Source organism: Arvicanthis niloticus, chromosome 1 (genome assembly GCF_011762505.2).
Source record: "Arvicanthis niloticus isolate mArvNil1 chromosome 1, mArvNil1.pat.X, whole genome shotgun sequence".
NCBI lineage: Eukaryota > Metazoa > Chordata > Mammalia > Rodentia > Muridae > Arvicanthis > Arvicanthis niloticus.
The window spans coordinates 156,511,965-156,538,310 of NC_047658.1; the positions used below are offsets into that span (position 1 = coordinate 156,511,965).

General features: G+C 39.9%; 1 protein-coding gene across 6 annotated transcripts in view; it reads right to left on the minus strand.

Annotated features, from left to right (window-relative positions):
• Positions 1-26,346, minus strand: part of Sorcs1 (sortilin related VPS10 domain containing receptor 1) — a 503,533-nt gene that overhangs the window by 92,908 nt on the left and 384,279 nt on the right. For all 6 annotated transcript variants that reach the window (XM_034507532.2, XM_076924054.1, XM_076924083.1 and 3 more), the window contains exons 7-10: positions 23,593-23,711; positions 21,249-21,338; positions 14,584-14,763; positions 3,921-4,067 (exon numbers count right to left, since the gene is read on the minus strand). In XM_034507532.2, the coding sequence (XP_034363423.1) occupies positions 3,921-4,067; positions 14,584-14,763; positions 21,249-21,338; positions 23,593-23,711 (536 nt within the window). The remainder of the gene's footprint in view (positions 1-3,920; positions 4,068-14,583; positions 14,764-21,248; positions 21,339-23,592; positions 23,712-26,346) is intronic.

Below are 26,346 nucleotides of genomic sequence, written 5' to 3' on the forward strand. Positions count from 1 at the left end.
TGCCGTTCTCCTCCTTCTGCTTGCCCTCCTATCTTTATTTTGCTTATTTAGAAATAGGTGTATACCACCTACCTGATGCTTACAGGTGCAGTTGCTGCACTGATTTTTCTAGGGCCATCTCCAACAGAATGAACACAGCATAGCATGTTGCAAGGTTATTTCCTAATATGCATTCCCTTCCTTCCATGCAAGGGAAATATGAGAATGCACATTGATGCCAACAGGGTCCTGGCTGCTGACTTCCTGAAGATGAGGTGGGACATGTGCACAACCAGAAAATGTCCTTTGTGTCTTTACTCACATGGACTCATCAGCTAGGACGGATGATGAATCTTCCTAGACTCTCCAGGATGCTAGCTTCTTAACCTCTAACCTGATCACAGTGAAGTATCTTGAGAATCAGATAAGCATGGAAGACCATCCAATGGGAAGAAAGGCATGAGCAGAATCTCATTCAAACCCTGAAGCCATCAGTGATCCACAAGATCAAATGACCCGTCTTTGTCTTCCCTGTAGTCATTTCTTTTATCCAACAAAACTGCTTTGATCAGTATAAGTGTTCCATAAATGCACAGCTCGTCTAAATCAATTCAGTGTTTTTTCATCTTGGATATTTATTATTTAATCCTAACTGAAACACTGTACCCTCCTATGCATTTGTTTGTTTACTTGTTTGATTGTTTGGCTTTCTGAGACAGGTATCAGCTGTGGTCTCTGTTACCATCCTTTTACTAACATCTTCCCCTTTCTAGCACTCCCAGCCATTGGTAAAGGATATTATCTCTTTGATGCTAAGAATGCCTCTGTTTACACTTCATAGGTAAGTAACAACAAACAATATTTGTCTTATGGTCATTGGCTTGCTTCCTTAAGCACAGTGTTTCTCAGTGATCCATTAATTGTCTTCTGTGTTTCAAGTACAATGGGGACGTCACTTAATAACATTCCTCCAATAAATATATAAACTTAACAAACCATTAGGACTGATTAGTATACAATCATTCTCTTTTTTCTCTCCATCTTCTATAACAACAGACGTTACATTTTGTCCTTACCGTAACTCAATCTCATAGCTACTAATATGAATGGTATACTATAAACACAAGTGAGAACTTCCAACAGGCACAAGGTACAAGACAGCTACTAAGTCCCCAAATAGAATTCTCTAATATTTCTCCATGCATACATGATTTAATATATCATTTATTATAAATTAGAGTTAAGAATCCATTAGTTGTTTAGGAAACAAATAAATTCTCAAAGAAAAGGAGGCCCTCAAAGCATGAGCGTGGGGTATCCAGTACCATTCCAATACAGCACAGCATGTAGAGTTTCAGAATCTACAGAATTAAGAAACTCTCACAATAGCTCTCTGCTCAGCTCCAGTTTAAAAAAAAAAAAGAAGAAGAAGTTAAATGAATCCATAAAGAAGTCAGGGTCTCTCTCCACAAAACACTGTGAGTTCTTCTCAGAGGCACTAGTATTTGTTACAGGCTCAGGTGTGCTCACAGATTGCCTCTTGGGAGCCCAATTCTGAGGCTTTGAAGAAAGATGGACCATGACCTGTAATACCGTATCTAATTGTACAATACAGTCTTCAGAAGAAAGAAATCCCAGCTGAGCCTCTAGGCAATCAGTTTGAGAGTCCTAAAAATACAGCCCCAAATTACTCTAGATGTCTTATTCTATAGAATACATTTTGCCAGGGACATTCCATTTGGGGTTGTAATTTGGGACTTGTTTCACGTTTGTAACAGCCCCACTGGAAAATTTCTCTTCTAATCACTGGACTCTGCTTCAGTGATGCTGGCACTCTCCATGTCTTCACAATCGAAACTCTCTTTTTATCTCCTCTCTGTCACTGCCTCCCATGCCTTAGAAAGATCTCTCTCTCTCTCTCTCTCTCTCTCTCTCTCTCTCTCTCTCTCTCTCTCTTTCTCTCTCTTTCAACAATCTAGGTGTTTTGTTGTTCAAAGGTGTTTCTTTCCTATTTTGTACTTTCGGCAAAATTTTATAAAGTGATATGGCCTCTTCTACCTAGACCTTTTGTTCAATTTCCTCTCCTTCCCCTGCTTCCTGGTTTTTAAAGCGTATGTGGAACCGCTTTGAGTAACAGGATAAATAAAGGAGGGAGATCCATAGACTCCTATGTCCTGTCCCTCTGCACCCCAATAATTCATGTCTTATGTGGTAGGTGTGAAAGAAGTTACTAAGGTGCTGGTATTTTCAAACATTATAGTTCCAGAATTCGGAATAATTGGGTAGAAATTTGACCTATTTCAATGGCACTGTTCCACACCTTGACTAACATAGGTATTCAATGAATAACTGTTACATTTACTTAGTCTATCACTGGCTCTCTGACCTCTCTATCACCACGGGCTATTTTTCTCCTTGCAAAGTGCCAGTAATAAAATTGGAGTCTAAGTAGGACTTGAAATTTAAGACTGCTTCCCTGATGCACCATGACAACTTAAATATCCTCTACAAGTAATAAGGTCAAGCCGTAGCTGCTGGCATCCTTGCGAGAATGATGGTGACACGCCTACTGCTATTCAATGAACCTGAAAACTAACTGCCCCAGCATTGTGCGATAGAATGAAGCTGAGAGAGGATAACATCAAAGACAGAGTTGTAAAGAGTAGCATCAATAGTAGATGCACACAGAGACAGGATAGATACACATAGACACCCATACACACATAGTCTCATCTCAAGACCTTCCTACTGTAAAACCAAGAGATCTTTCCCACACTGATAGTTCCTTGATATGATCCTAAAAATAACTTCTGAGCTCTTTTAAAGAATATAATAGTATTAGCAACATACTTTATTTGACAATTTCTTCTTTCTCTGTTTCTGTGTTTGATAGGTATCCACTGGTGTCTTGACTATGTCATGATCGTCAGAGTCAATAAGATGCAACTAACAACTGTTTCTTTATAAACTTAGTCTCAGAGAAGTTAGCTGAAAAGTCCTTGATAGTGCTTTTCATCTTTCTTTTGGATACCCTCCTGCCATTGAGTATGTAAATCATTTTCTACTGATAAATCTGATAAAGAAACATCAGTAAAAGAAAGCCATGATTGAAAGCAGGTACATGCACACTTTTCTTTTGAGGGTAATAAAGTAAATACTTTAGGCTTCCTTTGATCGCATGTGGCTACCAACTCTATGTTCATAAAGTGAAAATGGCTATGGATGATCAATAGTCATTTACGTGTTACTGTGTTCCAATAAAGCACTGCCCAGTACAACCAGTGTAGGGCTGCAGTTTCCCTACTGGTCACACTATTTCCTGGCTCAAGCATGATAGATAGATAGAAACAGATGAATTAAATGGAATGTATAGAGGAAGCAAATGGATGCTCAAATCAATGATTTTTAATCCTTTGTTGAATCATAAACTTCTTTTGAAATGGGATAAAATCCTGCATTCAGTGCAGCAGTTCTATAGATAAATGTGTGTACTGTTTGTTCTGTGAGCAGTGATTTATCATGAACTGTAAGAAAGCTCAAGAAACTGCCTCACCAGAGGTGAAAAACATTGTATTTCCTTCAAACGGCAGGTACTTGCACAAAGCTGAGGTAGGGGAGGGAGGCTAAAGGTACAGCTCAGTGGAAGAGAGCACAGTTTGGCACAAAAACAAAACAGAAAAACCCATCATCATCACCACCACCATCCAAAACACCAAGAAAAGAGAAACAAGTCAGACTAGAACCAAGAAGCTTATAAAGGTGCAAGGATCTGGGACACGTTCCCATCTCATCACTTTGGCCATCACACATGCTTCGACTCAGCTTCTGCCCATCCTTTTAATCAACTGAAGAGAAGTCCCAAAACAATATTGAATGTCATGTTGAACACCACTCCAGCCCTTCACTGTGTGGAAGACCGTGTTTGAGCATGCAGGACTCACCAGTAAACAGTGCACAGGGTCCCCCCTTAGATCTGCATCTGGAGCCTGCAGCAAACGCCAGTCTCTGCCTTTGTTGTATGTGATGAAAGTCTTTACTTGGTTGTCAATCTTCTTGTTAGCCAAGAACATTCCCTTTATCCCTGCTACCTGGGAAAAATTGACATGGCTGAAAAATACATCAACATGGGAAAGGACATATCTATTTACATTAAAATAACAACAGATTGTCTGAGTCCTATCTTAGAGGAAAAACAGCATAGGTGTATATGCTTATATCTACCTAGCAAGTCTGCTTGACAGAAACCATCAGCCTTGTGCCCCTACTATATGTGCATATAATGTAAGTTCAATACAGGCTTATCATCTGTTTTTTGGGTGTTGCTGTATATGTTCATAATAACTTTATTCAATCACCAAGAATGAGAAACTGACAAGATGTCCACTATGAGAAGGGAAGTAAAATAGTGGCATGTACAAAATCCAGCATAATATTTGACACTAAAATGCACCATTAACCCATAACACAGTAGGGAACGCAAGCACATTCTAAATGAAGAATGGCAACCATATGACATCCTGGGAACTCAAAGCTATGGGCCACAAAGAAGTCAGAGGTTGCCAGGGTGTGGCTCAGAGCGAGGTGTCAAGAGGTAGAGCATATAGGATTCTAATTGCAGTGAAATTACCATATCATGATCACATAATGACAGATGTATGTCTCTGGGCTGTTTATCAAGTCCGTGAAATGTAAAACCAATACCATGGCCCTTCCTATCAACTGTGAACTTTGGGGAGCTTATCATCTTATGGAATGTTGTTGGCCGTCATTCCCCAGAGAGAAACTCCAGAACTTTTAAGCCTATTACTTGACAAACAATAAGTAAACTAGGGCAACTTAGCAACTTACATTGTGTGCAAGACTCTAGGCAGGATATTAAATATATTATCTCTCATTTAATCTTTGTACTATTATTTTTGTGAAATGATTGTTAATTTTATTTCACATGTGAGAAATATCTCAAGTACAACCAAGATCATACTATCAATGACAAAGAGTAAATGTCAGACCTGGGATTGTGACCCAGAACTTTATAGTTTCAGAGTGCATGGTTATAATGACTACCTAAATTACTGAGGTATCTTCAGCCCCAGTCAACTGAAAAAAAGTCAGTTGAAAGACTCTGATACAATTACTATTATTACATTTTTAAAATTTTAAGAGTTCTACCTGTTAATTAACCAAATTTACTGAGCATTATAAAAAAGAAATTATTAAAAAGTAATTGTTTTCCTTTTCTATGAATGAATGCACTATTTTCATGTGTGCTCCATGAAATAAAAGGGCATCAAATCCCATTATAGATTGTTGTAAGCCATCATGTGGTTTCAGGGAATTGAACTAAGGACCCATGGAAGAGCACCCAATGCTTTTCACTGCTAAGCCATCTCTTCAGTGTAATTGTTTGCTTATCATCAAACAAAACAAAACAAAGCAAAGCAAAACAAAACACTTCTCCAACCTCATGATGTTGTTGCTCTTATCAAAACCAGTTGCTGTCAGGGCTGGACAGATGGCTCAGTGATTGAGAGTGTCAATTTCTTTTCTGGAAGATTCTGGTGGTTTCTGGCACCAGAATGGCAGCTTACAACCATCTGCAACTTTAGCTGTAAGAGTTCTGATGCCCCCTTCTGGACTTCATGGGTATCAGGCACACATGTGGTACACAGGGATGCATGTAGGTAAAAACCCATACACATAAAATAAAAATAATAAATAAATAAATAAATTGGTAACAGCTGAAGATGTGCATCCTCTTTCTGCATGCTAAGGCTAACAAGTAAGCTATCAAAATTGTGCCATCAATGATCATCATTTATAGATTATCTCTTCAGAATCTTAGTTTACCAAACACAATTTAGTCTTCCTGAAATCACCACAACCCAGGGAAACTAGATGTCAATGAGGGAAAAGCCCAAAATATGTAGACTGGTAATGATAATACTCCATGTATATCCACATTCACCCGTTCAATGCCCGTCGTCATCATAGAGTTGTTCATAATCAGGTATACCAAATAAGAAAATGGAGACTTAGACTACATTTGTAGATAGCTGGAACACACACACTGAATAAACAAACATGCTTAAAGCATATTTGAAGACATTAAACTAAGCTTAGACCCTTTATATTTTGGCGTGATTAATTTTAAGCAGAGCAAATAAACAAGAGTTGTCCTTTTGCCTGACCTTGTTAATACAAAGGACTATGCTTCTTTTCTTTGCATATATACCTTCCAAGGCTTGCCACAAACCTGTGTAATACCTTTGATGCCGAGTCTTTGTGTAAGAAAACTAAGCTATTGACAAATTTTAATCATTTACAATAACATAGAATAGACTTTCATGTTTAAATAATTTTGACTTCCAAAATTCTTTCAGCAGACATAGCTCAGAATTTTTCATTTTTAAGAAGGTAGATCTCAACCCACTGTAGACATATATTCCAGTTTTGTTTTCGACACAGGCATATCTCAGCAGTCTGTACCTGTGGATTTGGCATCTGGGGTAATTTAGAGATGGGCCAAATCTGGAGTCTTTTGGAATAACAAGATTTTTTTAACAAATAAATGGTGTAAATGAGCTGTTGAGAGAAATACTTTGAACTACTCAGGAAAACAAACCACATGCTGGGGTAAACAGCAGAAGCCACAACAATCTCTGGTGCATTGTGAATTCTCAACAAATGTGAAGGCCATGACTCTCTATGTTAATGACCAATGATATTTAGTTATTCAGGATAACAACTCCAAAAGGGCTGCTTCCCAGGAAACCCAATATTAGTTTTGCATATGTTCAAGAGGCTGTTACATACTTAAATAGGACCCCACTGCCATTTCTTTAAGAACAAAATTCCATAAATCAGAATTTTCACAAAGGCTGTGGTCTTCCCTCTCAATGAGACTACCCGGAAATGAGAAACAACTTACCTAACAACTTAGTGCTCTAGAGAGTTACAAAAATAAGAGCAAAATGATTAAAACCTGTTATCTATTCCAATCCGCTCCCTCTTTGCTTTCCTCCCTGCCCTCTCTCCTTCTTAGACAAGAGTCACAGAGAAAGGGGCTGTGTGTTTAGGAGCTGGTTCATTTGATTTGTAGAAGTGGTGACTTTATTGGCCCCAGACTGCTCGGCATTATCAAATGCCACTTGAGCAGAGAGCAAGGCTTTGCTATTCATCTCTGAATGTGTGGCCTTTAGGTTTATCTGGAAGAATACAACTTGGCAAAGAAGCAGGAATGTGTGTCAACAAGGGTAGAAGCTGGAAGGAGTTGGGTTACTTTTCTCTTGTAACAATGGCACTTTATATGTATGCATTGCTTTCTTTCTTTTGTTTTGCTTCTTCAGCTTGGCCTACAAAGACGGTCAACTGTGTCTTTCACTGCTCACTGTGAGTTTGATGGATGTGTTTTTCTGTGTTTCGCAATGTAATCCTGCAAATGAGGCCTCCTATTCCAACAATTTTCAGTAAGGTCGCATCATCTTACTTGGACTATCTACTTCTTATTACAGGAACAGAGTTAGTGCACAGACTATGCAGTTGGAATTGGAAGGTGTCATATGTGTGCATTTATTTGAATGTGTGAGATCAAGTATGCGTGCGTGTGTGCGTGCGTGTACGTGTGCAAGTGTGTGTGTGTGTGTGTGTGTGTGTGTGTGTGCAAAATATGGTATCCTATAAATATGGTATCCTATTAGAGGTGCCAGAACATGTTTACAATGCCACATTACTATTTCTGTACTCGTACTGCATGCATACTTAGGAGGGAGCAGAGATGGCAGGGGAAACAGAAAAGAATATCCAGTAGAAGTTACAGCTTCACACAGACACAGAACTACCAATAAATATGCTCCTGTGATGCATCCTGCTACTGGGAGCGTGTCTTCTTCCAGGAAAAGGCCTGTTACATTTCATGCCTATTGAATTCAACATAACACTCTCTGAGGATGTTGACTATGCTTAAATCTATTTGTTTCTCTCCTTGTTTCTCATATGAAGGAATTTTATTCCACAAGTCTTCAAAGAAATTCAAAGTTATTTGTTGCCAATCAGCATCACAAGCCAAGGTACCATTTTGATTAGATGTTGAATGTGAAGTACTACAGCTCAAACTTCAAGCTGAACAGCATAGTTATTGTCCTCAGGTAAGAGCCTTAAGGCGCTGTGTTCCTTCTTCTCCCGCCTTAGTCTCTTTGTTCACACTGGCCACCCTGGAATCTCAGAGATAATCCCCTAGTGCACCTCTCCCTGTTTGTTCCTGAGAGACTACTCAGTACACCTCTTCTAGAGGTAAAGAAGAATGTCTTCATCCTAACCCACAGTCCCCAGTACTGCTGTGCTTTCATGATGCTCCTCATAAAATGGTACCTATGTCTTGGTTTCTATCTTGTGGAATCATCTAAGCCCATGGCTTCTCTAGCAGCCACTAAACTTCTCATTAGAAGTTAAAATGGCCTGTACTATCATGATTTGTAAAGTTAATAGAAACAGATGATTATTAAGTATAACTTCCTTAAAATTATTCATTGTCCAGTCACTTGGTATAAGGAATCCTGATTTTGTTTTTAATGAGATTGGAAATAAGAGTTCTCCATTATTAATTCTGGAAGGCATGGGAAAAAGAACCACCATGACTTGAGTCAAGCCCTGTCTAAGTCAAACTGTGACCTTGTCTCCAAAAACTTTAAATAAGACAAAGAATATAATAGCAATCTACTTAAATGTATTGCGTGCCCATGGAAGGCAAGGCTTTGGAGGCTCTGTATAACCCTTAGTACATGAATCAACTTCATGTTTTCTGCAAATTTGAAATTGTTGTCACTTTGCAGGTGAATAAATAAATGTTCAGATGTGGTAAGTAATCTGTGCAATGCCATTCAGCCACAGATCTGGACTGTTCATCAGTCTGTCCAACTCCAGACAGTTGTGTGATTGTCTCGCTTACACAAATTTTTCTCTTAGTCTAGAGTATTATGCAAGAAATATCTCACCGGCACATCCTGCTTGTAGGGACCTATCAATCATGATTTTTTGGTGCCCTTACTCTGTAATCATTCACTAAATTCCTGAACATGCGCTTCATTTCTTTAACCACTGAAGATCTAATAACTGGAATATTTTAAGCACCTGTCCCTTCATCTATCAAATGGTCTTTGAGATTTAAAATATTCTAGATGCTGGGCACTTCTTTCATGATTTAAAGTAAAGACATCAGACATCTCCCCTTTTCATGTTTATCCTCTATCCAGTTCTCTTCTATGTCAATTTTTCATGTGTGTCAAGTGAAGGTCAGCCAAGAGTGGCAGGCTCTTGTGCTAGAGTACTTTGCTTATTTCTTTCTCTGCTGCTGCTGGGCAAACCATGATTCCTACCTTCTCAGACTTAAACTACAAATCTTAAATGTGATATTTGAAGAAATTAGATGAAAGAGCTGCGGCGATACAAAGAACACTTTCATGGCCATCATTGCGTTGTGTATCAAAATGGGCTATTTTCATCTGAGTAGCTCAGGCAGAATAGGTTTGTGTTCTGAAGGAGTTAGGTATGCCACTATAATTAGAAAACTCACTTGATTAAAAAAAATGTGTAAACGTTCCTCCTCCTCCTCATTTTTTCTCTGCTACTAGTGATTGGATCTAGAACCCTGTGCATGCTCTTCAAATACTCTAACATAGAGCTACACCCCCCCACCTACATGCTTTTCCCCTACTACCTGATTCAGTAGTATTCTCCTAGAAAGACAGCAGCCTGTTATATATCCTGTAATGACTCTGATTGGACTGGACAGTATTTGTATTTTCTGCCTCTGACCTTGGCTTTTCAGCCTTTCTTAAGAAATCATGCTACAACATCATCAGCATCACAATGGCTGGGCTTTCTCTTCTAAACAAGAGCTGCATATCATGTGCAGAAGACACAACCTTCCTGCTGCATATCTGGTGCATCCTATGTCTCTCAGTTTGTCAATTCTGCACGTGTCAGCCAGGCTGCTTCACTCCCAGCCACAGCCTTTTGCACTCAGCTGCCCTGAACCATCATTCTGCATTAAGCCAACGTGCTCTTCATCATCACTAATTAATTTTCTCTTCCAAAGGGTGGGTCCAAAGCTCTCAGAACCCCTTTCATCCCAAATATGCTAGAAATCCCAGTTCCCAGACACACCCATCACATCTCTTCTGTTCTTGTCACCATGAAGCATGTTCATGTGTGGTATTCAACCCAGATGGTCTTTTTGAAGCATTGTTATTATTTGCAAATAATGGAATTTTAGTACATTTAGATCCATGATTTCCACACTTAGATACATCCTTCTACAAGGCAAAGTTAGCTGATATAGGTGATTATTGTCTGAATTTAAATGTAACTTTGGACTTGGTGCTGAAAGTCTAGACACAAGTCAACAGCAATTGACTATTGATTGCTTCCTTCCCTCTGAGTCACACTTTCTTCTTCCTCTCTGTTTTTTGTTTCCCCACATCTGGGAAGACCAAGGCTATTTCTCAAGACATACTTTATCCTTCAGTCCTGACATCCAATACCAAATATAAACTATTGACCTTTTAGGGGTTATGTGATACACTGAAATTGAAAACTCACGTATGCTCCCATTTAAGTCCTAAGTGTGCCCTGTAACCTTGTGAAAGTACCTATGAACTTTCACCTCTATTTACTTAACAAGATGAAGTGGCTGTAGTCACCTAAAAGTTAGTATAAGGGTTAAGTGGAGGAATTTTGGGAAGTTCTTTACACGGTGCTTTGTACATGATACCCCACAATATTAGCTATCATCACTAAATTTTGTCAAGAAATCAATTTCTGGGTGTTTGGTCTGTAACCAAATTTTCTGGCTCACGTGTCTTTACCTCCTTGAATAGAGAACATGCCAAATGGATAGATGACTCACACTGTGAAGAAATTCTGGTATTTCAGCAACTAAATCATACTCTGTCTCTAATATTTTGTCTGCATCATTCATGTACTTCATTACATATACACACAAGGTGACAAAGTTGAGAGTACGGCTCTTGCTGCCAGGTGGCAATGTGTGTGAACGAAGTCATCTGTTTGAATAGGAACTGAGCTTTTCTCTGTGTTTCCCACAAAGCCCCACCTGTGTGTGTGTACTTGACATAGAGTTCCACCTCTCCCTTTATACTCTGCACAGTTTGCACTTGCTAAAATGGCTGCGTAAAAACGCACATGCAGGAATAGCAGGTCACTGGTGTTCAGAAGCATACAAAGGAATGGCATCCTTCTCAGTCACCCAAAATGTGAACACACACACCATAGATCCTATCTCCGTCACACCCGCCTCCACCTCATATGATGCTTATTAATTCATTTATGGATTCTCTTGCTTTTCACTTATCTCTAAGAGCTCATCATTCATTGCAATTCTATGAGGAAATTCATGCTGGATGAATTTCAGCTTCCTGCTAGCCAGAACAATCAGATTTAAGGGAGCATTTGCACCAGGCCTCGTGTCTGCCAATATTCTTTCTATCTAGGTAATCAGCAAATATGCCACTGCTGTTCTGCTCACATCAATTTCAATTCGAGCTGCTCTGAACTGTCAAGCTAATAAAACAAAGACACTGCTCTCCCTGCCCCAGGATGCAGAACACCTTTACATAATGCAGTCACACCACTGCTCAAAGTGATGATAATACAAGCCAGCAGTTTCCCTACAGATAGACAGCAAGAGACATGAAGGGCAAACACAGGATTAACAAGGAATGCTTGTTGTGCCCAACGGTCACCCTGCTTCTCCTTGTCCCATACCTGATGCAACATTTGAATTCACAAAGCCATTTGTGGAAAAAAAATACCTGTAAATAACTGAAAGAAAAGTCATTTCTCTCAGCTTATTCACCTGTTCTGTCATCAAGGGATCAGTGGACATGGTCTCCATTTCGGACAGAGAATAAAATTTATCTAGAGAACCCATTTTGAATTGGTTTATACAAAGAAAACAAAGGTAATTGTGAAGAAGAAAAGACTAAAAGTGTGTTTTAAAAGGTTGTGAGGCAAAAGACGGAACTGTATCATTATAGTGCTACAGTGACTGTGATTTTTACATGGGATAGACCCTCAGTGAGGCTTCTATTACGGGGCTGACACAAAGCAAGAGAATGCAGTGTATTTAAACAAAACATACTTCAAGTTGAAGTGTTCATAGGACATTTAAAAATGAGGAAAAGAGTGTTGAAGTTTATACTTATTTGTAAGACAAATACACCATGTTCAAAGACATCATATGCTGCTGCTAATGCAGCATGGAAAGAAACTGAAATCCCCAGAGTTGGGAATGTGTTGGGCATTTATAAATATGGCTGGGCTTTAATCCAATGAAAATAGAATGTTAAATGATGTCTAGGCACACTGCAAGATGATACTACAGATTCGAGACTTTGCTAAATGCATCGTATTTCAGGCGCTATGATAATAGATAACAAGGATTAACTGACTTCATCCTCCGAGAAGACTTACTGGGTGCTGTGTTCACATCTATGTTTTAAACAGGCAAGTGTGGCTCAGAAGGCATGTCCTTATATTAGAAGAACATTCCCACAGGAATAGGAAGCTGCACAACTAGCACTCAAACTCAGACAGCCTTGATGCTAAAAATGTCATACTATAAACCGAACTTTATCTAGAACTTTCTTGACACTAAATCTTTAAACTATGTAAATGCTTTACAGAATAAATATTCAATTGGAGGTTGAGCTATTGGACACTGTATCTATCTGAAACATGACATGAAAAGTGTGATAAAACACTTATATAAAGATGAAAAGATCGGCAGTATATTTTCTTAAGTTACATACACGAGCTGTATCCTATATTAGTCTGCCAAAATCTGAATTAGGCATACAGTTCATTTTATTATTTATTTCAGGAGTATACACTCTATTAACATGATTTTGTGCACACAAAAAGAGGTTTAGCTACTAGAAAAAAAGCCACTGTAAACTTCTGACGGGAAGGGAAATTGACCACATTTAAAAAGATGCCCATTTGGGCTCGAGTTTCTGGTTTATCATTAGATACAACACGGATGCTTCTTGTTTTACAAAGACTTGGATTCCTGAGCTTACCCAAATGTTAATGTCTCTATTACTGCACATGTTTATATCACTTCAGATGTTTTCCCACAAAGAATATAGCTCTATTGCTGCATTTCTCTAGCCCTCAATATATAATTAAATAACTTATTCTAATTTGTTCTCAAGCCGCCACCATACATCCAGACTGAAGAAATTTTCTTAATGTAAATTTCCAGGATTTTATAAAAAGACCTTGTGAATATTTCCTCAAGTGCTGACCATTGAGAGGTGGTCTAGCCACCTGAGGTAGATATTATGAATAATCCCTCATGTGCTGTCCAAAAGGTGAAATTCATTCCCAAAGAGTAGCTTGCTTTGTATCTACTAACCTCACAAGGCATTAACAGAACTAACTCTCCTTAGTACCCCAGCACCCACAGGTTTCCAGTGGCTCCTTGCAAGGAGTGGGAGTTCTCAAGCTGACCAATGCTGGGATTTTCTCTGGGTTGATGTTGTGCACGTCTTATGCACGCAGTTAACAGCAGCCGTGAGTTCCTACGTACAACTGTCCTGTCATGTCCAGAAAACACTATTTAACTGTAATCACCTACTACTTCTGGCACTTATAATCTCCCTGCCCCCTCTTAAATGTTGGTTCCTGAGCCTTGTGAGGAAAACGTATGAAAACATTGTCTGTTTTCTAAAGAAATGCAGTAATATGCCATATTCTATTGAAAAAAAGTAAGTCAGCACCTAATCCATGATGTTTATGTAAGAGTAGAACACTCTGTGTATAGAGTAACACCACTGAAGTTCATAGCAAAGATGGATAATGAAATCTTTAGTGATGATTATCATTACAACTGACTGATCCAACATAGATGATTTTACTTTGATTATTAGTTATTGTAAAAACAACGAGCCACAGTGCCCCCAAGTTAAGATATGTAAGCTCTGATTCATTGTGCATTTTGTTCATTTAATTTCCCAAGATTTTATATAAAAAGATCTTCTGAATATTTTTTCAAGTGTTGGCCAGTGAGAGGCAGATCACTAGCCGGCTGAGGTAGATCATAGACTGTCTGACGTGCGGGTCATCATGAGATAGATCACTACCCAGCTGAGGTTATCAACTTGGGAATTTCTTCAAGAACAATAGGAATACCTTCTCATAGCAAACAAAAATTCCCCATCAGCGTCACTGAAGAGACAGATAAGTAAGTGATACTGCTCACTGAAGTTGTTACATACAAAAAAAAATATTTTGAAGTATGATATGCAGATCAACCATATGTAAGCAGGTTCATTGGGTGGTTTCTTACCCAGACACTATCCAGTTTTCCCTGCTTTTATCCAGCATAACCAATTTTTAAAAAAATTATTCTGGAGAATTGTATGGTTGCAAATTAAACCATAAGAATTTTCTGTGAGTCTTTCCTTCTCCAAAGTGGAGTGAGACTGTCCAAGAAACCAGCAATAGAACAATGAAATGACTGATACTGCACCAGGTTCTCTGGATGCTATTGTCCTCTGGAACCACAGATGCTTGGTGACATACCTCATAAAGATCAATCATGACATTGCCTTCAGGGCCTCTGCTGCTCTGCACATTCTCCAAGGCCAGCGTGAAGTAGACCCCACGTGTGTCAGAGATGTACAGGTTGTAGGTGTCGTTCTGGTTCCATTCTTGGACGGCTGCAAACACTTGGTTCTCATCCGTGCTAATGACATGCATGTCCTGAAGAAAACACGGGAAGTGAAGGGAGAATAGGTGTTATCCATTAACCTGGCATGCATCCAAAGAGTGTGGGCGATGATGAGGGAGAGATAGAGAATGCCTCCTTTCAGGAATATGAAAAATGGGGATAAGTGTTAATCATCTATTTTCTATGTCCCACTGGGGGTTAAGCAGTGAGGTCATGATAAAATAAGATAGAAGGATGCATAGCAGCCTCCTTGTAAGTTAATTTCCTTAATAGACAAGTGGAAGCTAGTGGTCTTAAATATGTATGAATTAGGAGAACCAGTCATTATCATGTATTTGTCAAGTTCAAACACTACTTGTTCAGAATACATACACAATGCAAACATAAGGACAACCTGCAGGGACTGAAGAAAACCAGACAAGCCCTGGATCCCACTGTGGTCTGGGGGCTACTAGCTCTACTACTGGCTGAAAGCTCTTTAGACACAAAACCTCATATGCTTCTCGCTGAGTTAATGTATGCTTTTCAATGATGGTTCCCGCCCCCCCCCCATGAATAATATGCACACTGATGCATGACAAGTGTTGTCAGGGGTTTAGCACCACCTGAAATTCTCCAGGGAAAAAAATGTCGACCAGAAAATTCCCAAAGCATTCATGTTTGTCTGAGTGATTAATCTAAGGACTCAGCTACTAATCCAATATTTTCCTCTGATAAATTCTCTGAGAAAATTATGAGACAAAGGTGTCATCATAAGGGATGATGTTCCTAAGGGTACCAGATGTAAAAATAAAATTAAGGAAAAATGGAGACCATTGTCCTCTGACCTTTGGTAAGATTTCCAAATCCTTCATTTCCCATTCAGGACTAATGTCTAACGTTCTTCCTAACTGGCTGTCTCCAGCCAATGCTTGTGGTTTCCTTAAGGGAATCCCATTGGCATTTTTTGGGCTGCTTTTTAATCTTGTGGACAAAGAAATCTACATGGAGTAAATTCCAAACTCAGAGTAAAGCAGTAAAAAAACCAAAAAGACTGAACATAAACCAAGATATTTGTAAGTAAAGTATCCATGTGGCAAAAGAATAATGCAGAAACATCCCTGGTTATTCTGTAATTAATAAAAATCTTCTTGAACTGACCATGCTCTATGTTCAAAAAGCTTCAGAAAAGTTCAGATCTAATGATCTTCCTTGAGGACTGTTCCAAACCAACCTCAAGTTCATGCAACTTGAGTCAAACTTTTAACCCCAGGTTCTCATAATTTGAGTTCAGTCTTGGCTGGTGACAAAGTCATGGAACTCTATACTCAGCCATTCTGTCTGTCAACTCTAGATAACATGGCCTTTACAGGACAGTAAAGAGAAAATCAGCAAGACTTAAATATTATAATAGTGTTCCACTTAGGGTATGCTTTACATATGATGAGTGTTTCACTTAAGGGAGGCTGTCTGTCCCTTTTGTTATTTACAAAAGATCAATTTGGCTCCTCTGCTTTTTAAATATTTGAATATTCACTTACTGATGTACTCAAGGAAAGGTTCATCCAAATGTTTTCTGTCTGATGGAGGAAATTAGCTATGGGAATTATACTTAAGTACACTGTTCCATCCATGTGGACAAACCTTCCATAGGGTCTGAATTTATAATCAGATAGAAACCAAAATCTTTAAAGTCAATTGTTCTTTAAAGAACAATTATTCCACATTCATGTTTTCTTCCCTCAAAATGTTGTAAACCTGAATTTCTTCTTAAATTGTTTCAAATGTAAGCTGACCCTAAGGTAGTCAACCCGACCCCTGGGCTTTTGTGTAAATGTCTGCAACGATGGAGTTCTGATCAACTCACACAACATATCTGAGGACATAATCCTGGGAGAACATAGTCACTCGTCTATACAATCATACTCCATAATCCACTGTGTAGATTTGGTACTCATAGATAATAGCTGACGTTGTCAGCTTGATGAGAATTACCTTGGAGATGAGGCTGTGGGAATGCTTGTGAGGGATTCTGTAGGTTGGGTCAATTGATGTGGGAAGACCCATCTTGGATGGGAGTACTACTAAGGGGCTCTGTGCTGGACAGGATAAAAAATGGAGAGGTGGCTGAGCACAGATCTCTCTCTCTCTCTCTCTCTCTCTCTCTCTCTCTCTCTCTCTCTCTTTCTCTCTTTTTCTGCCTCCTTTCTTCCCTCCCTCCTAAAAGCAGATGAACCATGGCCAGCTGTGTTAAGCCCAGGCACAAGAGTCCTAACCCTGAGGATCCTTGAACTGTGAGCCAAGATAAACCCTTTCTCCCTTAAGTGGCTTTCATCAAGGTATTCTATCACAGCAACAGGCAACGTAGCTAAAGTGTATTAAAAATGCAGTTCTGTTAAGTGGCTTGAACAAGGTCATTTAGAAATTTTTACACATAATGTTGATGAGATAAAATGACTGAGTCTAGATAAGGTTGCAAACCAACCTTCCTTTACCTTTATGTAATTTTCATGAAACAGAATTTAGAAGATGACCTAGGCATAAGGATTTGATAGATTTGTATTTTATTTCAATTTCCTCAAATTTAAAAAAAAAAAAAAATGTGTTCTTATTGTTTCACAGATTCCCATGAATCTAGACCGATGTAGACTCTTATCTGGAGTTAGTCTAGAATACTTTGCAATGTTCTACAGGACACCAGCATAACTGAATTCTAATGTATTTTTAAATGGGGATAGAAGCCTCTTTGCTAGAACTTTTTGACTGTTATTGGTGGTGGTGATTTATGGATGTTTATTTGTTAGAAGATAGGATCACTCTATATAGCAAGCTAGGTAACCAAGTTGACTTTCACTGTATCATCTAACCTGGCCTCAAACTATTTCTCTTTTTAACATCTACCTTTATTTTTATTTATGTGTATGGGTGTGTGCATCTCTGTGAGCATGTATCACACACACGTGGGTACCCTTGGAGACCAGAAGAGTGTGTCAGATACCATGAAGGTGGGAGTTAGAGACTGTCATGAGATACCTGATAGAGGTGCTAAGAACACAACTCAGGTCCTCTGGAAAAACAGGACAAACTCTTAATCACTGAACCATCTCTCCAACCCCTGAACTCAAACTACTGGTAATCCTGTCTTTGCTTCCCAGAGGCAAGAGTTATTATTCATTTATTCCTTCAGGCATAGTGGTAAACTATTGAATTAATGTGGAAGTAAAGATAAAACATTCATGAGCCATTGAGGTATTGGTGACCTCCTCTCAGTGTCTGAAGAAGTCATATTGACTGAAGTTTGCGATCTTTTTAAATTTATTTGGATAAAAGACCAAATTTTCCAATATATCACTAAGGATATTTTATTCTGAGTGACAAGTTGAAGGAAATATTCTTTTTGAATCTAAGCTCTTTATTTTTTAAAAAATGAATAAAAGAAAAAAGTAATAAAACCCAGATAGCCAAGGTTTCTAAGCAAGTTAGTGATGGATCCAGGTCTGAAGTCGGGTCTCCTATTATGAATCAAGCATCCATTGCACCCCCTGCATCCTGGTACCCATCCATCTTCCACTATGGAGACAACTAAATCCATACTACTAATAATATTACCTTGGTTTTATAGAGTATCTGTCCTCCAAAACACTTGAGGCACTTTTCTATGTATTGCCTCATCTATCTCCCTGGTGTTGCTCAGAATAGGCTCCAAGTAACTTAGAGAAAGACTATCTCCATGTCACTGTGTAACAGGCCACAGAGTTACTTGCAATGGCAACATTTAACCACCATGCTTCCTTGGTTTTTCTTTACCATTATTAATTGTTTAAACATAGTCCAAGGCAGGGCTCTGCTCTTTCAACATCTGATACAATGTTGGTAGGTGACTACAGAAAGCTGAACAGGAGAGAGCTGATGTGTCTCCATTTCTTTGGTCAGCATGATGCTTTGATCCTTTGCAGGTGCAGCCCTGGCTTTGAAGGAAGGCCATGTAACAAGGCAGCTTTGAGGCAAACCATTCCACCCACGCTGAAGCTGAGGCTTCTCTTTGAAGCTCTAATGGCATGATAATGAAGCTTCTCTCTGCTTTACATAATAAACACCCACCTGGACCAAATACTCCATGTATTTGCTACATCAGCTCCCAGGTCTGTGGTAACAAGGACGATGAATCGCTGCATTCTACTCTGAGAACTCAAATGCAGCTAGGTCATGGGACGTGATTATCTGGGTGGCAGGAGAGGGCTTGGAGTAGATGACCAATTCAGCATCAAAGGAAACTTTGCCTTCTGGATTGTCTAGAAGCCACTGCGGACACATGTCAGCAGGGATCTTTGTAATAACTATGAACATGCAATGTAAAACACCAGTCCTCAGTCTCCAGCAGTGTATGAACAAAAGCCTCTTTGATTTTAAACTAGCACTTCCAGGGGGCCTTAGGCCTGGGAGACCTTCCCCTTCCTCCATGTTTAGATAGCACACCAGGTTTGGTGGGGTGAAGATCAAGCTACAGTGGAAGTCATTCATTTACTTGCAAAGGGATAAAATCATAAAAACAAAACAAAACTAAATACTAGTATGGCTGTCAGAAAATCTAACCTTGCCTGTATGGCAAACAGAATTTGGTTTTTGGCTGAGATTACTCTGTGAAGAATATGCTGACCCAAGAATTAGCATGTGAATACCTAAGATTTGTAGTCCCCTGACTTAGGCTAAACTCTGTGTGCCTGTTGAACCAGGGTCTCCAGCTGCATTGGGGATATACCTTGTTTTTACATTTACGAATCCTTCAAGTTGGCATCTTCACTTTTTGGTGAATGAAACACAATTCATTTCAGTACGCACCCCCTGGGGGCACTTTTTTGTTGTTGTTTTGTTTGGTTGTTTGCTGTGTTTTCCCTAGTTGACATCTCCCTCTGGAACCTTCCTTGGAGAGTATAATGGACAATTTTAACCATTCTCAGCCCTTCCTCCATAAACATGGATTTTATTCAGTATTCATTCCTGGGATGATTTTGATGGTTTACATTCTTGTTTTTATCTTATTGGTCTAGGAAGACGAAAGATCAAGAGCATGGTAAGTTCAGTGTGTGTAGCATCACATAGACATGTGGTCCTTCACCTCCTATTAGCTTAGAGCAATTGTTAACTAGTAACCTGGTGTGGTTCTCTGAAGTCACTAGTGTATGTTTGATTCTAATGGGTAGGTAGCTATAAAAAGCCTTTTAATGTTAGCATAAGTGCCAGAATTTTGCTTGGAGTTGCCAACAAAAGCTGTTAGCTAAGCTCTCCTGTGAGAGGCCCACCCTGCCTCTTGTGCTGTCTTTGCCCATCATGAACACTCCTAGGCACACAGCTGGTACTGCTTCAGCAGGGGAGCTGCAAATGCAAGAAAATACAAAAGAAAGAAGATGAGACTTCACTCAAAATAAATGTCGTTATATTCTGTGTTCAACTTAAAATGCCAGGATTTTGAGTTGGCCCTTACCAAAATCTATATCATCTGTGGACTGCTGCAGCCAATGAAAGGCTGGCCCTGCTGATTCAAAGCTGCAGGATCTTCATGACACAGGGTAACAACGGGATAACCTGGAGAAGTCCAAGTGAGGATCCAGTATTGATGATGTCACAGAAGCCAAAGGCCTCTCACCAGACCAGTGACTCACTGCAGTGAGCATTTTCAAGTAAAGACGTGTGGACAGAGGAATATACTGTGGGACACACTGTGACATACTACAGCTTCCACGATGAGATGGTTTCTATGCTTTGTTTTGTTTTATTTTATTTTTTGTTTGTGGTTGCGTTTCTAATAATTTGAGAAGAGAGGAGGTTGCAAGGGTGGGGTCAGATATGAGGGGGTGGGAAGATGAGTAGGGATCAGGTGCATGGTGGATCTGAAACTCACAAAAACCACAACAAAACAACAACCACAACAAATAAAAGAACCCACAGAAACAGATTGCTAATAAACATCTTTTAAAAGCCCACATCATTTGTTGTCCACTAGGTGGCGCTCGATATCAACACAGTTTTTTAGACTTTGAAAGGAGACTGCGGAAGTCAGTGATGGAGGGTCTCTCACTTCTCTTTCCCACGGTGTTCAAAGAGAAGTGGCTAGGGAAGTCAGAACCTTCAGCTGTGCCTCAGGTCTCTAAAGATAACCAGATTCCTAACTCCCGCTGAGAACAACTGCCACGCTATAACATAAAACTTAACATGTTTTGTTTGTTAGTTTGTTTGTTTTGATTTAAAAACCAACATACCGCTTGGGAATAGGTAATATAGAAAAGAAAAAATGAGGCTGTTATTAATTAATCCAGATGTCCCTACAGGAAGAATTCCAAAGGGAGAAAGAGAGCAGGAGAAGGACCCACATAGAAAGGGAACAAGATTACCAAAGAGGAAGTGAAAAGTTGAGATGTTGAAGTGATCCAGAAGGAGCAGGGATCTCTTAACGAGGCTGCCAGTGACCTTGAGGATAAGATGGAGGTAGGATGGAGCAGAGAGAAGAGTTGTGAGAGGAACACAGAAACCAGACAAGTACCTTAGGCAAGGCGTATTTCGGAAGCTTCATTTGCGCAAATGGGCTTCTTCGGTAGGACACGTAGTAATGTGGTCTTCCTCCTGACGTCAGCTGCAGAACAGAAACAAGGCGGTAAGAGGAGCTACAGGAAACATTTGGTGTCACAGAAGAGCAGCTACCTGAATGATGCAGGTGACCGCCACACAGCAGCAGAACGGCAGGCAGAGGATACCTACCGCTAGTCCATATTTACCAGAAAAGCAGCTTACATGCTGTGTAGGGATTCTCAGAGGCCCAACAACAACCGTACAATAGCACTTGTTCTTCCAGAGGAGTGGGGTTTGAATCCCAGCACCCACAGTGCAGCTCATAACCATCCATTTCTAAGGGATGTGACTTCCTCTTCTGGACTCCATGGGCACCGAGCAGGCTCGTAGTACACAGACATAAAAGTCCAAAAGAAAAATCACTGATACACATAAAAGCTATGTGTGTGTGTGTATGAATGTATGTATGTATGTATGTATGTATGTGTGTGTGTGTGTGTGTGTTTATGTATGTATAGAGAGAGACAAATTAGATAGATAATAGAAAGATAGATAGATAGATAGATAGATAGATAGATAGATAGATAGATAGAGTTAGATGATAGACAGGCAGATCTATAATGTGATTCTAAAGCTAAGAAACTGTCTCTCTGCTCTGTTCTTCCCAATGTTAGTGGCTTCTGGAGATATTAGCTCACTGGTTTTCAGCAGTCTAGCTAGCTTTTCAGCTTCAGACCCTTGCTATTCAGGTTGATATTTTGGACAAGAAGACATTAGTCCACAGTGAAGGACAACCTTCTCATTCCTCATCTCCAGGTACAGTGCCATCCCATCGATGCCTAAGGTATGTCCACGCAAGTTAACAGAAAACCAGGTCAGGTTTGGGTTCCAAATTAAATCCGAGCCTTTATCTTTCAGGAGAAAACCATGAAAACTGGCCCTGTTTTGTCCAAAGCAAGTCCATGAATCCTGAAAGGTCTGTCGGACACGGGAGTGGTTTCTATCCAGACTTGAATACCGTGCTGGGCGGAGTAGAAGGCACCTCTGCCAATGTGTCTCTGGAGCAGAGCGTGACCTCTGCGAGTATCTGGAGTCTGAATGTCACTGGAGTTTGCATACTCGGAATGTCAACAAAGCTTGTGGCAAATGCTCATCAGACACAGGGGAGTGACCGGAAAGATGCCCTTCACCATTACGTGTGGAAGTGGTGTGTTATATACAGGAAGTTACTCGTATCATTTTAGATGGAGACCTGATGCTGGTTTATATGCCATATTTGTGGATTAAAAACTATTGACAGAAAACCAGAGACAGGTTTCTGAAAACATTACTGATAGAGAAATGAACTGGACAGAAGCAATACATGTGAACATTTGAATGTCATGTGAAATTATCCGAGGATTCATTACACACTTCCCTCAAGAATAAGAAACCAGGATATGCATATAATCACTTGTGAAACATTTCAAAATTAGATAAATTGATGCTGGATAGTATTTTTAATGCATAGGATTAGATAATATTTATTCTTCAAATAAACTTGTGTCTAGAATGTACCTCAACTGTAATATGCACACACACACACTCACACACACACTAACACACACACATTTAGCAATTATCTCTTTGCTGTTCTTACCTTGGAAAGTAATAACATAATTTTTAGACAGATTGGCTAAACAAGGGTAAAGGGTTCCTTAACTGCTAAATGAAGCAATGCATGATTAATACCTGTCTCCTGTCACTAATCATGAAATCGCAACTCTTCAAGTGGTTGTCTGTTCTCTTAGGAAGAGGAAATCATCCACTCTATGTGGCCCTGTGCACTGCGGTGGTTCCTGATCATACCAGGGGATCATTGGAACATGGCCTCTGCCCTGTCTTGCCCCACCTCCATCTCTCACACAAGTTCCCTTTCACACTCTTTCCTTTTAAAGTGATACTGAAGAAGGGCCTGACTCGATGATCATTCTGATAAGGAGAGATAGACATGGTGTCTCGATTCATTTATTGACTAGGCTTTATTTTGGGGAAGTGGATAAATAGAAGTGCGTATCACTCCTGGGTCAACACACCAGATTTTAGACTGGTTGGTTGATTTCTAGAGAGTGTAGCTGAAGCATAGCCTGTGAGCCTCCTCCTCCTCCACCCTTCTTTCCTCTCTGGCCCTTTTCTGACGTTTCCCCCTCTCTTCCTCCCCTTCCTCCTCTCCAATTTCTTTCTTTCTTCCTTTTGAGGATGTTTAGGCAGGCAGAAATGGCTAATACCAGACACAAGAAAAGCCTTGGGCCAATGAACAGGAAGTAGGGTTTTCTTACCTGCACAAACACATAGTCATCCTGAACAATCAAAGAGTCTGGGTCGATGTTGCCTGGGAAAGGCTTGTTTCTGTTGGCTTCAGTGCAGTTCTGCATTCGACAAGTTAGGTATATTGAGTCTGGAAAGGAAGAAGATAAAAGCTTTAGCGTCTACGTAGTTTGTGTTTTCCTTTGGATGTTAATGTGTTCAAGCAAGCTTCACAAGCTCTCCAAGTGCCCACTCAGTATCACTGCTACTGTTCAAATTGTTGGTGCTATTTTATTAGCTTGCTACCAGAACCATTGTCCCTGGTATCTCCTCCAAGTTTTGTTAGAGAATTTTTCTTTAGTTTTTCCTCTTTCAAATACCTAAAGAAAAGATTTTCAAACACTGATGGTACGACTTGTGATTCCGTACCTATATTTTTATCTTTATCAGAATTCACCTTCACATGTTAATCTTTGACTGAAAATCAGGGTAACACTTGCCTGAGGTATATTGAAACCTCAGGTAAAAGTCCTGTTGGACTGAATAACATGATCCTTAGTAAGATAAAGATACTTGTTTGTGGATTGAAAATGAAACACCATTAATGAAACACTATTAATGATACTCTGGTATGCTTGCAGACAGGAGCCTCTGTCCTCTGAGAGGCTCTACCCAGCAACTCATAGAAACAGATGCAGGGACCCACAGCTAAACATTGGATGGAGGACAGGGGCTCTTATGGAAAAGCTGACTGAACTCCACAGAAAGACCAACAGAATCAACTAACCTGGAATGTTGGGACTCTCCAAAGAATACACATGGTCGGGACCAAGCCCCCTAGCACATATGTAACAGACCTGCAGTTGAGTCTCTACGTGGGTCCCCCAACAACTGGAGGGGGACACTGTCCAAAAGTTCCCCAGTAGGGCTGCCTTGTCTGGCCTCAGCAGGAGAGGATTAGCCTAATCCTGCAGAGATTCTGGGTGTTAAGGATGAGGATACCCAGGGGCCCCAACCTCTCAGAGGAGAACGGAACGGGAAGTGGTAGAGTGAGGGATACTCTGAAGGGAGGACTGGAAGGCAGGGCATCATTTGGGATGGGAAGGAAGGAAGGAAGGGAGGGAGGGAGGGAGGGAGGGAGGGAGGAGAGAGAGAGAGAGAGAGAGAGAGAGAGAGAGAGAGAGAGAGAGAGAGAGAGAAGAAAAAAGATGAAACACAACACTGACATCTCCAATCCAAACCTTTGTTGTCAGTTTAGAGGTGTGGCAACTGAGATCCAAGTTTTCAACTGAGAAGGCACGGGGTGGCCCATGAACATGACTTCTTCGGTGATGATGATTCTTAGGTCAGCCCCAACTTTATTGAAATCAGTTTATGGCAGTATTTACTTTAAATGCCACCTTAAAACCTAAAACCACACTGGAGTGCATTCAAACCACTTCTGACCATCAAGCCTACTTTCCTACTCTGACTACACATCTGCCTCGCTTATTCTGCCCATGACTTTTCTAATCTTCTGATTTATGTTAAGGAGCATATCCAGCTTCCCCCTCGGTGATAATGATTTTTCATCCACATTTTACTCTGTCTAAAATTCTCCTTCCCAGAGAATTTTACCAAGTTATCAATAACACTCTCAATTTCAGGCCACTTCTACTTATGAAGACCTTTCATGATTACTCCCTAAAAGAAATTTAGATATATCAATGATACATCACTGCATCTCTCTGTGTCTCTGTCTCTGTTTCTCTCCTCTCTCTCTCTCTCTCTCTCTCTCTCTCTCTCTCTCTCTCTCTCTCTCTCTCTCTCTCTCTCTCTGTGTGTGTGTGTGTGTGTGTGTGTGTGTGTGTATGTGTTTTCCTCTTTGCTATATATCCCTAATCCTAATATTGTAAGCTAAATTGTGAATGTTCTTCGAAACATATCTGCTTATTTAAATGTGTGTTTTCTTATAAAATTGAGGTTATTTTGGTGTTTAATAAGTTGGGACATTGACATCTAAGACTTTAAGCATGAAATACAGATATTCTCTCAAGGGAAATATGAAGATGACATCATTTAAAGGAAGTGGGGGTGGACAACAGTGTATTAAGGTGGATGGATATCATCTCACACAAAAGACTTCTCTGAAAATTAGCAAAGAACATCAGTATATGAGAATCTGAGTGTTCCTGAATTCTGCAAGAAGGGTCAGTAGGGGGCAGCATGCACATTTCGACCAGCTGACCCTTGACTGATGAAGTTGCTGATAGACTCAGTACAGGATGCAACGAGAGCCATATGCAGGAATAGATCTAAAACCCGATTTCGTCTTGGTGAAACCCGAAGTTGACTTCAAGGAAAGACTTATACCTATCCATTCCATTTCCTTTTTAGACAGGCCATAGTTCCATTTTTTCCCCCAAATTAAGATCTTTTTTTTTCCTCCTTAAAAAACAATCTTTGGGAATTATCTTTTTCCAGAATGCTCTTCTCTATAGCACACAAAATCTTTACCTCACAATTTCACAGTCCACTAGACCATTTTTGCAGCCTTTACAGGGGTCCATATTTTTTTTAAAGTTGCCTAACACCAAAAAAAAAAAAAAAAAAAAAAAAAAGAAGTTTTCTTTCTCTGAAACCTGGGCTTTGGTTCTAGCTGTAGTGGCGTGCCAGCTTGCACGGCTGAGTGGAATCACTTCGTCATCCTTAAACTTGCATCCTTCAGCTATTAGGCCAGATAAGACTATCAGCCATTTTGCCTGTTAGCTACTACACACACTTGGTGATTGGTGTATGGTTAAATA